The following is a 14,753-nucleotide window of genomic DNA, read 5'->3' on the forward strand; positions in this document are numbered from 1 at the left end:
CATGCATCACACACACACACTGTCACACATCTCATGCATCACACACACACACACACACACACACACACACACACTGTCACATCTCATGCATCACACACACACACACACACACACACTGTCACACATCTCATGCATCACACACACACACACACACACACATGTCACACATCTCACACACACACACGTCACACACACACACACACACACACACACACACTGTCACACATCACACACGTCACACACACACACACACACACACACTGTCACACACACACACACACACACACACACACACACACACACACACACACACACACACACACACACACACTGTCACACATCTCATGCATCACACACACACACACACACACACACACACACACTGTCACACATCTCATGCATCACACACACACACACACACACTGTCACACATCTCATGCATCACACACACACACCAGTGATATTTTAGAGATGTGATCTGATCGTCATCATCTGTCTGGATTTGAGCAGAGTTTCTCAGGAGCTTCGCAGGAGGTTTCTTGAAGCAGAGACGCAGTTCTTCTGGATTGAGTCTCAGTTTGTTCTGTTTCTTCATGTCACTCCAGACAGACTGATGATGATCAGATCAGACAAATCTCTCTGGATTATTACAATGAATGGCTAAATGAATGTTTGTAAATATAAACTGATATTTCCTCCCGACACACTCCAGCAGAAGATAGAAATAACTGACTTCAAACCAGTTTTAGCTGCTGAAGATACTAGTGTTCTGATGATTCTGGCCTCCGCTGCATGAACATCTGTTGTGTCTCCTCAGCTCCTGTGGAGGTCCGAGAGAGTCCGCTCTGGAGTCTGACCGCAGGAAGTGTGTTCATCAGCCGCTGGAGCGAGTCGTGTGCTGCTCTGATCCTGTAACTAACACACATCACACACTCTTCTCTGAGGATCAGCACATAGTGAGAGATCTCTGGACGAACCGCTGGCGCTGACTGTACTACAGTGTGTTTCAGAGGCATCGCATATTATGGGTATGAATCAAACTGTAAAACCATTGATTGTGAAGACAAAAGTGAAATGATTGAGTGTTTACGAGGTTTATTATTGTCTGCTGAGCTGATGTTAATATAGAGTATATAATATAGAGTTATATTAGTGTTCTCAATCATGGAAAATAGGGAAATATCAGGCAATTTTTCGGTTGTGATTTCTAGCTTTGGAAAAGTCATAAGTGATCAAATGCTGGATTTTTATTTTGTATTTATTCTTTTTATTACATTCTTTTTTAACACATTTAATTGTGTGTCACATTGCACTGAATTAAAATACACAGTGAAGAGTATAAATAAATAGTTATTTTTCATTCCATAATATTTGTCATTCCTATTCATTAAGAGACAACAATGTGCCACTAAAGCCATTTTAGGATTCACATTCACAGGCCATTTTCCCGATTACTTCACTGAATTGTGTTATAGAGCTTAAATGATCTCAAAAACTACAAAATTACAGATGCATATGACATATATTTGAAGGAAAAAAAAAAAAGTGTACATTTAGATCAGTCAGTTTTGGACTTACCACAGTGTGTACACTGAAATCAAAGCATGTGTTCATGATAAGAAAACACACTGTTTATTCACTCACACACATATTACATACACACACACACAGAGCTGATAGTGTGCAGCAGTCACTGTGCTTTAATGAGCATCTTCATTTCAGAAAACTTCTGCGAGCATCATAACAGGGAACAGAACAGCATATATTCACAGCTAAACTCATCGATCAGCTGTCTGATGGAAGAACCTCAGGACAACATTAAGATCAGCTCAGTAAGTGACCTCAAGGATATCGTGTAGAAGATGTCATTCAAAACATGTACTGTAAATACTCTACTGTATACCTGTGTGTAAAACTCAAAAGATATTTCTAACCAAGTAATTCGTATATAAAGTACCTTTGTCTGTGCAGCACTTTCCATCAGCGGAAAACAACTATTTCCAATCTGAAACAAGTAATAAATTACAATATGGAGCTTCTTGTAACAACAACAGAAATGTATTAAGTGTTAACCAGCCCTGATCTGAAAGTGAAATCCAATGTCCATTCCCTGCTCTCTCAACGTCCATGTAGTTGAGCTAATAATAATAATAATCGTTTAAACATTCAAAAGGCCACAGTTAAACATAACCAAACTATTATACAGATGATTTATTGAAGCTAACCGTTTCTCAAAAGCTTTGTGAGCTGAGTTGGTCGTAGAGAGCTGGTGCCACTGGTTCTACTGAGACTTACACAGCTTTTGGGAAACGCAGCCCAGTTATTTATGATCTGAAGGATTTCCCAGTTTGTGATGCTGGAGAGGATGAGATGTTATTCTCTCACCTGGTGAACAGAAGCAGTAGCTGGACAGACAGGATCATGTGTCTGTGACCACATTATTATTAAGTCAAGTCAAGTCAAGTCAAGTCACCTTTATTTATACAGCGCTTTTACAATACAGATTGTGTCAAAGCACTTAACAGTATCAAATTAGAGGATAGAGTGTCAGTAATGTATAATGATAAGATTAAACACTCAATTTTCAGTTAAAGGCATTTCATTATTGAATTCAGAGATGTCATTGTCTAGCTCAGTTTAGTTTAAATAGTATCTGTGCAATCAAATCGGCGATAATCGCTAGAAATTAAGTGTCCCCAACTGAGCAAGCCAGAGGCGACAGCGGCAAGGAACCAAAACTCCCTCCGAGACAGAATGGAGAAAAAAACCTTGGGAGAAACCAGGCTCAGTCGGGGGTCAGTTCTCCTCTGACCAGACGAAACCCGCAGTTCAAAAGTTTATATTTCTATTTTAATTTTGTTGCAATTTCTAACAATAGTAGTATTATGTAGTTAGGTATTTTATTATATTTTAGTTATTTTGTTATTTTGGTTGATATATCTGGGGATATGTCTCTGGGGGTCATCCGGGCGTCCTGGTCTCCGCTGACGATCAGGGCCGCAGACATCACCTCCCGGCGCCGACCCACCATCTGATCGGATACGGACTGAGAAACAGACTAGGAAAGAAACAGACAAACATTAGCGTAGATGCCATTCAACTTACGATGTAACGAGTGTTCCCGGTTCCGGTTGATCTAATTAATGCAGCCTAACAATCCTTTAACGGATTTGAATAATAGAAGCGTATTAATGTGTTATGTGTAAGCCAGGCTAAAGAGATGGGTCTTTAATCTAGATTTAAACTGACAGAGTGTGTCTGCCTCCCGAACAGTGTTAGGTAGATTGTTCCAGAGTTTGGGTGCTAAATAGGAAAAGGATCTGCCGCCCGCAGTCGATTTTGATATTCTAGGTATTATCAAACGGCCGGAGTTTTGAGAACGCAGCGGACGTGGAGGACTATAATGTGATAAGAGCTCGCTCAAGTACTGAGGAGCTAAACCATTCAGGGCTTTATAAGTAATTAACAAGATTTTAAAATCTATCCGATGCTTGATAGGGAGCCAGTGCAGTGTTGACAGAACCGGGCTAATATGGTCATATTTCCTGGTTCTAGTAAGGACTCTAGTAAAAGTAACGGCCCTAGTACTGAGCCTTGAGGTACTCCATACTGCACTTGTGATCGATATGATACCTCTTCATTCACTGCTACGAACTGATGGCGGTCAGATAAGTACGATTTGAACCATGCTAAGGCGCTTCCACTAATGCCAACAAAGTTTTGTAGTCTATTCAAAAGAATGTTGTGGTCGATAGTGTCGAACGCAGCGCTAAGATCCAGTAGAACTAATAAAGAGATACAACCACGATCAGATGATAGAAGCAGGTCATTTGTAACTCTAATGAGAGCAGTCTCAGTACTATGATACGATCTAAATCCTGACTGGAATTCCTCACAGATATCATTTTTCTCTAGGAAGGAATATAATTGTGAGGATACTACCTTTCTAGTGTCTTTGACAGAAAAGGAGATTTGAGATCGGTCTGTAATTAACTAGATCTTTGGGGTCAAGTTGTGGTTTTTAATGAGAGGCTTAATAACAGCCAATTTGAAGGTTTTGGGGACATATCCTAATGACAATGATGAATTAATAATAGCCAAAAGAGGATCTATGACTTCTGGAAGCAGCTCTTTTAGTAGTTTAGATGGAATCGGGTCTAACATACATGTTGTTGGTTTAGATGATTTAACAAGTTCATACAATTCTTCCTCTCCTACAGTAGAGAATGAGTGGAATTGTTCCTCAGGGGATCTATAGTGCGCTATCTGATGCGATACTGTAGCTGACGGCTGCAGGGATACAATTTTATCTCTGATAGTATCGATCTTGGAAGTGAAGTAGTTCATAAAGTCATTACTGCTATGCTCTTGGGAAATGCCAACACCTGTTGATGCTTGATTTTTCGTTAATTTAGTCACTGTATTGAATAAATACCGAGGGTTATGTTTGTTTTCTTCTAGAAGAGACGAAAAGTAATCAGATCTAGCAGTTTTAATGCTTTTCTGTAGGATAGGTACTTTCCGCCAAGCTAAACGAAATACCTCTAATTTAGTTTTCCTCCAGCTACGCTCCATTTTCCGGGCTGCTCTCTTTAGGCGCGAGTGTGCTCATTATACCACGGTGTTGGACTCTTATCCTTAATCTTCCTTAAGCGTAAAGGAGCAACCGCATCTAAAGTGCTAGAAAAGAGAGAGTCCATAGTTCCTGTTACATCATCAAGTTGTTCTGAGCTATTGGATATGCTGAGGAACTGAGATAAGTCAGGAAGATTATTTATAAAGCAGTCTTTTGTGGTAGAGGTAATGGTTCTACCATATTTGTAACAAGGAGTTGGCTTTACAGCTTTAGCTATATGGAATATACAGGAGACTAGATAATGATCTGAGATATCATCGCTCTGCTGCAAAATTTCAACGCCACTGACATCAATTCCATGTGACAGTATTAAATCTAGAGTATGATTTCGACAATGAGTAGGTCCTGACACGTGTTGTTTAACACCAATTGAGTTTAGAATGTCTATAAATGCTGATCCCAACGAATCTCTGTCATTATCAACATGGATATTAAAATCACCAACGATTAGGACTTTATCTGCAGTCAGCACTAACTCCGATAGAAGATCAGAAAATTCTTTAATAAAGTCTGTATGGTGCCCTGGTGGCCTGTATACAGTAGCCAGTACAAACATCACAGGATTTATCATTAACACTTGTTTCTTTGGATAACGTTATATGAAGCACCATTACTTCGAACGAATTATACTTGAAACCCGACCTCTGAGAGATACTGAATATATTGCTATAAATTGTAGCAACACCTCCCCCTTTACCTTTTGGACGCGGTTCATGTTTGTAACAGTAATCTTGGGGTGTAGACTCGTTTAAAGTAATGTAATCATCTTGTTTTAGCCAGGTTTCTGTCAGGCAAAGCACATCTAGTTTATGGTCAGTGAACACATCATTTACAAAAAGTGCTTTTGAAGAAAGGGATCTAATATTCAATAAGCCAAGCTTTATCATGTGTTTATCTGTATTATATCGTTTTTTTTATTTGTTGAACATCAATTAAATTGTTACTATTACTTTGGTTTGGATGTTTTCTGTATTTTCTAGTTCGGGGGAACAGACACAGTCTCTATAGAGTGATATCTAGGTGAAGGAGTTTCTATGTGCTGAGAGTTAACTGACTTTGGTGGCGTGAGGCGGCTAGCATACGATCAGTTTAGCCAGTCTGTCTGCTTCCTGACCTGGGCCCCAGTTAGTCAAGTACGAACTCTAAGACTATGTGCCATATTTCTAGAGAGAAGAGCGGCACCACCCCAGGAGGGATGAACACCATCTCTTTTCAACAGGTCAGGTCTGCCCCAAAAATTCTTCCAATTGTCTATAAAGCCTATGTTATTTTGCGGGCACCACTTAGACATCCAGCCATTAAGTGACGACAGTCTGCTATGAATCTCATCACCACGGTAAGCAGGGAGCGGACCAGAGCATATTACAGTGTCTGACATCGTACTTGCAAGTTCACACACCTCTTTAACATTATTTTTGGTGATCTCCGACTGGCGAAGTCGAACATCATTAGCGCTGACGTGGATAACAATCTTACTGAATTTACGATTAGCATTAGCCAGCACTTTTAAATTTGCCAAGATGTCAGGCGCTCTGGCTCCTGGTAAACAATGGACTATGGTGGCTGGTGTCTCTATTTTCACGTTCCGTACAATAGAATCGCCAATAACTAGAGCACTTTCATCAGGTTTCTCAGTGGGTGCTTCACTGAGTGGGGAGAACCTGTTTGATGTTCTGATCGGATCGGAAGAGTGGTGTTTTGACCCGCGACTATGCCGCCTCACTGTCACCCAGTTGCCCTGCTGCACGGGCTCAACCGAAACCGAACAATGTACAGGACTCCTGAGCTAGTCGCATCCAAAGCAGTATCTACAGCCCTCACATTCTTACTATCCTCAACTAAAGTTTGGATGCGTGTCTCTAGTTCTAAAACCTTCTCTGTCAGCCTAACTATTTCCTGCATTTATCACATGTGAATCCTCGCTGCTGACAGAGACAGATAAACTATACATGTGGCAAACAGTGCAAGCAACAATAGCAGGAGAAGAAGCCATTACTCACCGTGATTGATGAATGATACCAACTTAACTTACCACTTACCACTGTTGTTTGATGAGCTCGTGAAAAACGGAGCGAGGAAAAAATTAAATAATAATAGGCGCGAATAGAAATGCAAATGGAACCGTGAGTGACAAGCTAACGGGCTAACAAGCTGCACTCGCGGTTTTTAAAGGAGAACGATCAAATTATTTCGATTAGTTTGAAAGATAACACCAGAAATATGGTGGGAATTAAGTTATATATTATCACTTTAGACAAAAGGGATTGAAAGTAAGGTAGAGATTCAATAAAAAGCGAAGGTACACGGAGCTACAAACACAAACCTCTCAGCAGCACAACAGACTGAAGCAATCGAACTCAGAGGAGCCACCAATCAACCTCATTACATGTAAGCTTGCAAAAAACTGCAGTTTGACTATTCAGGCAACCTTGTAGCTCTGGAACCAGCTTCTTCTGAGAATATCCTGTGATCTTAGATTCATGATGTTCATCATATGATCCAGTGATGAGACGGCCAGCTGAGGACAGGGACATGTAATAAGAGTACTTCTGAATTGTTATCTCATGAACAAACAGTATCATGATGCTCTCACCTGATGATTTCTGGAACATTTCCTCATATGACTGTCTGATCTGCATCTCTGCTCCTAATCTTGAAATGAGATCCATACGAGAACCTAAGGTTTTCAGACACCAGCCTGATATATATATATATATATATATATATATATATATATAAAGCACTTAGTCAGAACAACCTTTTTGTCTCATTAAAGGGACATGATTCAGCTGTAGTCCTCTGTCTCCTCATGTCTTCTGTCCTCGGCTGGTCCCGCGGTTATTAGCGCTTGTGAAGTCCTGAAGATGTGCAGGGCGCTTGATGTCTTGATCAGGACTTACGTATTTCTCTGGGTTGAACAGTGAAATTGGTGGTTGTTCATCATCAGACCCGAAATGTTTGGATCAAGCGCAGAGCTCCTGTTAGTCACGATGCCGTTCAGAGGACTTTCACTGTCAGGAAAGGTCTTCATTCAGATCGTAAGGGGTTTCAAATTCTGATTTACAGTGTGGTGAGATTCAGTGAAGTCTGACGTTCCTCTGTTGACTTGCTCAGGACACAAATTAAAACAGATCCCGTGAGTCTCTGCTTCAGCATAACTCTGATGACCACTGCTCGTGTCCAGATGCTCAGATCTTCCTCATCTGGAACCAATCTTAGGGTTTGATCTGAAGGTTTCTCCCCCGAGAGAGGCTGAAATGATGCTAAACTCTGACTGCTCTTTTCTGAGAAGAGTTCCTCAGAGCCGCTGGACTGTTATCACACATTAAACCAAGGTCTCAGAGGAATCCTGGACTTTCATCCGGTCACAGTCTCTGATCATCACTGGAGGCTTTGAGTGTCTGACATCCAGAACAGACTGCTGCCAACCCTTCCAACATCTAGGATTCAGACAGATTCAGAAAGCTCTCCCTGGTTTTTGTTTGACTTGCTGTAGATGAGCAGATAGCTGATAGCACCTTATCTGCAGCACTGGAAACTGCTGTTCATGCAGTGTGATGTTCTCATGCAGCAGCAGGGCAGCGTTTGTCCTACGAGATCTACGAGTGCTTCATGACCTGCAAAGGCTGATGATGATCTTGAATTTGTTCCATAGTGAACATAAAATAATGTCTTAGTTTTTATTGTTGCATGGAACCTTGAGTTTGAATATAGACCACTATATTCAGTATAGATATAGGCCACTCAAAGCTGGACGTCTAGTTCTCTAAAAACCCCCGATGGTCATTAGAGCAGATCTGTCGTGGAGAAAACCCATGGAATTACTTTCATGCTGTTTATTTCATTACTCTGTTTGATTTTAACTTCCTGTTCTGCTCTGTTCTAGTCCACTTCCTGCTGGTCTGGTCTGGTCTGGAGGTCTGGTCTGGTCTGGCCTGCGCTGGTGGTCTGGTCTGGTCTGGAGGTCTGGTCTGGTCTGGCCTGCGCTGGTGGTCTGGTCTGGTCTGGTCTGGCCTGCGCTGGTGGTCTGGTCTGGTCTGGTCTAGTCTGGTCTGGAGGTCTGGTCTGGTCTGGTCTGGAGGTCTGGTCTGGTCTGGTCTGGTCTGGTCTGGAGGTCTAGTCTGGTCTGGTCTGGTCTGGAGGTCTGGTCTGGTCTGGTCTGGCCTGCGCTGGTGGTCTGGTCTGGTCTGGTCTGGAGGTCTGGTCTGGTCTGGTCTGGCCTGCGCTGGTGGTCTGGTCTGGTCTGGTCTGGTCTGGAGGTCTGGTCTGGTCTGGTCTGGCCTGCGCTGGTGGTCTGGTCTGGTCTGGAGGTCTGGTCTGGTCTGGTCTGGCCTGCGCTGGTGGTCTGGTCTGGTCTGGTCTGGAGGTCTGGTCTGGTCTGGTCTGGCCTGCGCTGGTGGTCTGGTCTGGAGGTCTGGTCTGGTCTGGTCTGGTCTGGAGGTCTGGTCTGGTCTGGCCTGCGCTGGTGGTCTGGTCTGGTCTGGTCTCTGCCTCTGACTTTTCTTCTCTTATGCCGAGTTCACACTGCACGATTTTAGCCCGATGTTTCACTCGTCGACAGGTTTTGATAAATCGCCGACAAATGCCCGACATCGGAGGCAAATCGGAGCTCGTTCACGCGAGTGACAATCGCGCAGTGTGAATTATCAAAGACGCGATCCGAGAGAAACACTGATGCGTCGCCGACACCTGTGAAATATTTGGCATGCTAAATATCTGGAGCTGTCTGCGATTCACAATCACGCTGTGTGCAATGATTTCTGACTGAAAACTACATCACGATGACCTTCAGCCAATGAGAGACAAAGATACAGGGTAGAGGGAAGTTCCGTGAGGAGTTATCATATCAGTATTTTAATTTGTACAATTATATCATACAGAAACAAGCACAAACGCTTGACCAGCCGCAACATCATAACAGTTACTGCAAATTATTATTTACCACTCTTTGCAGAACACAATCCCTGTTCCCTGCATCTCCCTCCTGCATAATCTGTTGTTTTTGTAGCTGGGAATCAGCACACAGACCATTTGCGGGCTATATTGTTTTAATACTTCCAGTCTCTCTGGAGAACAACGGTCTGACGCACGCAGGTTCTCGCGTTATTTCCTTATCACTTCTCGCGCGTGTTTTGTTGTGAAACGTAGTTTGCGGATCAAACAGAGTTGTCGGCGATTCTTCCTATTGTGAAATCATGCAATGTGAAAGCCCCTGTCGCCGATCCATCGTGCAGTGTGAACACAGCAGCGACTGAATGCTACACCAGATAGTCACGCAGTGTGACAACAACAGCGATCCGACGAGTTTGAAAATCGTGCAGTGTGAACTCGGCATTACTCTGGACACTAAATCATGACAGGGGCGGATCTACCGGGTTGGCAAGTGCCACCCTAAGAAAAAGCTGTGCCACCCCAGAATTATCAAAGAATAAAATATAAATGTAAGCAGTGTTTCATGTGCTATTTTTCAGCCTCGGCGATGGCCACGCGCACGCAGCGCCCAGTGTAGTCGGCTTCATTAACAAATGACTCTTAAGAACCGGTTCTTTTTGAGTCAAAAATACAAAGCGCAGTCCATTTGTTCGTGAATCAGATACTGCTTCTCGGTTTATTCAGAAGTCCTCTGAGAAATCTAATCCCGTCCGGATGTGTCTGAGATTCATCCCGTAATTGTTTGGTGATCGATTCTCTGACCGCTCGCGCCACTTTCATCAGATATAGAGGCCTTTCTGCCATATCAGACCAAACAATAACATGAGCCGATCACGAAAACTAATAGCAGAGTTAGGTAAGAATCTTGTATTGCAGTTTTCTCTATTGTTAATTTAATATAAGTGATTTTAACCATTAAACCATTAACCCAAACCATTAATTCAGTTCTCAAAACAAAGACACATTTCTCAAAAAGTTTAACAATGAGATTAGGCAGCAAAACTGATGACACCGATCAGAATCTCTGCATCCTAACAACGGAGAGACCTGACCGAATAATACACATGGGTTTTATACTTACACATTCAGTATAATTACAGTGCAGTACCAGTACATGATGGAAATTTCAATATTCTATATGTACAGTAAACTGTAGCACGTGTTGTACACCTTCAAACGTGTGACTGTCAAATTGTATCTGTAACCATCTTTTATGTGTACTGCATGTCTGCAGAACTGAGAAATGACTGCCTAGAGATATAGTCTTGTGTCAGGAGACCGGGAACCTGCTGTAGTACTGTACACTGTAATGAGATCTGACCAAATGTGCAGAGGATGCTGAATTTACTTTATTTTATTTTGTACTGTACTGTATTGTGGTGCATACCAAGTTCATATACAATTCTTTGGTATTTGAACTTTTCTAGTGTTTTTCATCTACTGCAAGTCAAGATTACTTTAGAGTAGTAAAATGAAAATTATCCGTTCCCAAAAGTTAATTGCTGAATTATTATTATTATCTGTAATTTAATTTATGTTGTATACTGTAATAGACATGATTAAGCTGCAAAAATAATTCCTGAATCCTAATAAGAGTTTTTTGTTAAGTGTTATTGATCTCATGAGTGTTCACTGGGCAGGAAAGTCATCTGTGTATTTTAATTGTAAGCATGTAAGAATACCTGTAATAACTAGATTGAAAAGTTTGAAAGACAATTTTATGCTGGCTTATCTTAAAGTCTTGTTTAAGAAACATAAATAGTTTGGTCTGTTAGATGTTCTAGATGTTTGCTAAAGTGTTGCTAGTTGGTTGCTAGGATATTCTGGATGGTTGCTAGGCTCTTGCTATGCAGTTGCTGGGGTGTTGCTAGACTATTGATAGTGTTCTGGGTGATTACAGACATCCCCACCGCTGGTAATAACAGAATGTCTTCTTTAATTATACAAGCTCAGAAACATTTATAACCTGTTGAAGTTTTTCATATTGTGTATTGACTTGGTGCCATGATGGATATTGAAATGTTGTTATTTATTTTTCATTTTTAACAGTATAGATGATTACTTAATGGTAATTCAATATTTGTGAACATAACTGTGCACGTCAGACAATAAATCCCCAAAATCTATGCATGCTTGCTTTGGTGTTGCCACCCCTCATAGACCCCTTGCCACCCTAAATATTATTTTCTAGATCCGCCCCTGAATCATGACAATCATTACAAATCAGAATTAGATCATTAGAAACAGAAATTCACAAAATTCAACACATGTGACTGAATACCCACATGAAAAAATACTATAGTAATTTATAGTAAATACTATAGTGTTTTTGAACCATACTGTAGTATTAACAATAGTGAACTGATAAACTATAATACCGTAGTATACTTTAATTTTTACTACAGTAAACTATAGCATATTGTATTATACTCTATAGTTGTGGAAAAGGTAAAGTAAAGTATTGGGTAAAGTAATTTGTTTACATTATTAGTTGTTATATTACCACAGCAACTATAGAATTACCACAACAAATTAATTCAAGTAGTAGGCTATAGTATGGTTCAAAAACACTATAGTATAAATTACTATAGTTTTTTTCATTCTGCGTAAGAAAGGTTTTTATTTATTTATTTTTTTTTATTATTATTTTTTTTAATATTCTGACTATATGAAACAGCGTTTGTTTATTTGTATTATTTTGTCCCTCGACAGCGCTTGAGGTGTGAGCGGCGCTCTGTGTCGGGATGATGATGATGATGATGATGATGAAGATGTGCTCGGTGTGGCCGGTAGGGAGAGTTAGAGAGAGACTGAGTGATTCTGAGCGAGTTTGAGCTTCAGTCCTAACACAGCTCTGCTGCAGTCTTCCACAGAGACCCGTTATACCGCTGACACGGACCCGATGCTGCCGCTCCTGAGCCGGGCTCTGCTGCTGGCGCTGCTGCTGGAGGCTCCGCAGGTAACGCTTCAGAGACCCGCACCGTGACGCGGCTGTTCCGCGAGGACCGAGCTCGGTACCGGCAGACACCGCCGGGGGAACTTCGGGTTATTATGTCCTCGTGGACATCTATCAGCGATTATCAGAAGAGTGCGGAACTTACATCTGATCTGCACTTTACCATAAAATCAGTTCTTTCACTTTAATGCGAAACATCCGCAGTTTTGGGCCTCCAGAGCTTATTCGCATAACAGTTATTAGGCTTATCAAGTTTAATTTTGTTACTAGAGTAGATCTGTGGTAATTTTATACTAGTAAACTGTACCTTTACTTTCATTGCTGTCTGAAAATTCAAACGTAAAATCAGTTAACACTTTGAAAAGCACTTTGAATCGCTATTACTTGAGATTTGTTTTTTAGTTAACATGACAGAAATGGTCACAGGTTACATGAGAATGCTGTTACCAAAGAACAATGCTGGAAAGAAACCCTGTCTGCAGTCATCAGTCAGTCATTCAGTAAACACCAGTTTGCTGGTCTGAAGGAGATGCACTATTCATTTATTCATTTATTTACTACTTTATCCAGAAGCAGGAGCCTTAGTTTAATATTGTTTAATGTGTTTGTGTTTATACTTGAACAGCAGAGACTAAAGTGTGAGTGTGTGTGTGTGTGTGTGTGTGTGTGTGTGTGCGTGTGTGTGTGTGTGTGTGCGCGTTTTTGTGACAAATGAGGACATAGATGTGTATAATGACGAGGGTATGGCAGGTATTACAAGGTGAAGGTGGCATCTCAGGACATTGACCCATGTCCCCACTTTTCAAAACGCTTATAAATCACTCAGAATGAGGTTTTTTTGGGGAAAGTTGAAATGCACAGTCTCCTGTAAGGGGTAGGTTTAGGTGTAGGGTTGGTGTAGGACAATAGCACATACAGTAAGTACAGTATAAAAACCATTACGCCTATGGGATGTCCCCACGTTTCACAAAAACGAACATGTGTGTGTGTGTGTGTGTGCAGAGGTGATTGTGGTTGTGATTCTGCTTCTGTGTGTGTTGATGTTTGTGTTCTGGTCTTGCAGTCGGACTCAGCGGGCGTCTGCAGGCCGGGCTTCTCCGAGGACCTTTACACCGCAGTGATGCCTGAGAGAGTTCTGCCGGGCCGGACCCTGGTCACCGGTAAAGATCTGGACCCGCTCACACACAACACTGTCTGCATGCTTACTCAGTGCAGGTCAAGAGTGCCACAGTGAACACAACGGGCAAATTATACATGGAAAAGCAGCACCTAAAATATAGAAAAACAGAAATACAAATGTGAATAATTAATTCAAATGTATTAGTTTTTCAAAAATTTTTATTTGGATCGGTTTTCTCAAGCAAACGTTTTTTGTAGTTTCCAGTATCTCACGTCATACTGTAGGGTGTCAGACGCTCTCACTTCAGAAACGGTCATCTGCTTCTGGGTGACTGTTTATAGGACGAGGCATCTACCGTATACAGATGTGTTTGCACCCGTGAGCAGCTCTGACTGTCAGATGATGAGTGTGTGTGTGTGTGTGTGTGTGTGTGTGTGTGTGGGTGGGGTTTTGTTTCATGTGATTAAGTGGCTAAACAACAGTGTAGTTTGGCTTCTGCTGTTGCTTTATAAAAGCATTTGATCAAACTGATTACATTAATTTACTTCTAATTTATTATGTTCATCACTGATTTTACAGTCACTAAGTTTGATTTTGCTCTATAGATGTTTCTTGTGGATTTATATTTGCAATGCAAACATATATGAGTGTCTGCTGTGAACATAAGATTAGATAAGTGTGTAGACACTCTTATTAACGATGCTGTGGTATCCTCTGCATACAGTGAAAGTGAAAAAAAAAAGTTAAAGTGGTGGAAATAGCTGAGATTCACTCTGTAATTCTCTATATAGTAATAGATAGTGACGCTATGTTTATTTCTGTCTCCTGTAAATGAAGGATGTTCAAACTGGGCTTCAGGTCCAGTGGGCTGATTCTAGGAGGTCCATGGAACGTTTCAGAAAAAAAACCCCACTTGCTTTGGACTCAGATTTATTGTGAAGGCATCTGTATAGCTTTTAACAATGATTAATAATTATTTTTCATTAGTATTAACGTTTTCTAGATAATATGCGTGTGTTCCTGGATTTGTGTGTGTTTGTGGATCCGTTGAGTGAATGTGTTGGACGTTATGATTCTGTTGTGTCTCATCTGTAAACCTGACCTCTCTG

General features: G+C 41.3%; 1 protein-coding gene across 3 annotated transcripts in view; it reads left to right on the forward strand.

Moving 5' to 3' along the window:
- The first annotated feature begins 291 nt into the window (after nucleotides 1–291).
- The window catches only part of LOC131552566 (cadherin-2-like), a 74,362-nt gene continuing 59,900 nt past the window's right edge, over nucleotides 292–14,753 (forward strand). Inside the window, exons 1-5 of one of the 3 annotated variants that reach the window (XM_058796426.1) lie at nucleotides 292–1,028; nucleotides 1,723–1,832; nucleotides 12,281–12,357; nucleotides 12,432–12,527; nucleotides 13,588–13,684. In XM_058796426.1, the coding sequence (XP_058652409.1) occupies nucleotides 12,313–12,357; nucleotides 12,432–12,527; nucleotides 13,588–13,684 (238 nt within the window). In that variant the 5' untranslated portion in view covers nucleotides 292–1,028; nucleotides 1,723–1,832; nucleotides 12,281–12,312. The other 2 variants (XM_058796433.1, XM_058796438.1) reach the window with 2 other exon arrangements.

The sequence above is a fragment of the Onychostoma macrolepis genome, chromosome 02, assembly GCF_012432095.1.
Source record: "Onychostoma macrolepis isolate SWU-2019 chromosome 02, ASM1243209v1, whole genome shotgun sequence".
NCBI classification, from domain to species: Eukaryota; Metazoa; Chordata; class Actinopteri; order Cypriniformes; family Cyprinidae; genus Onychostoma; species Onychostoma macrolepis.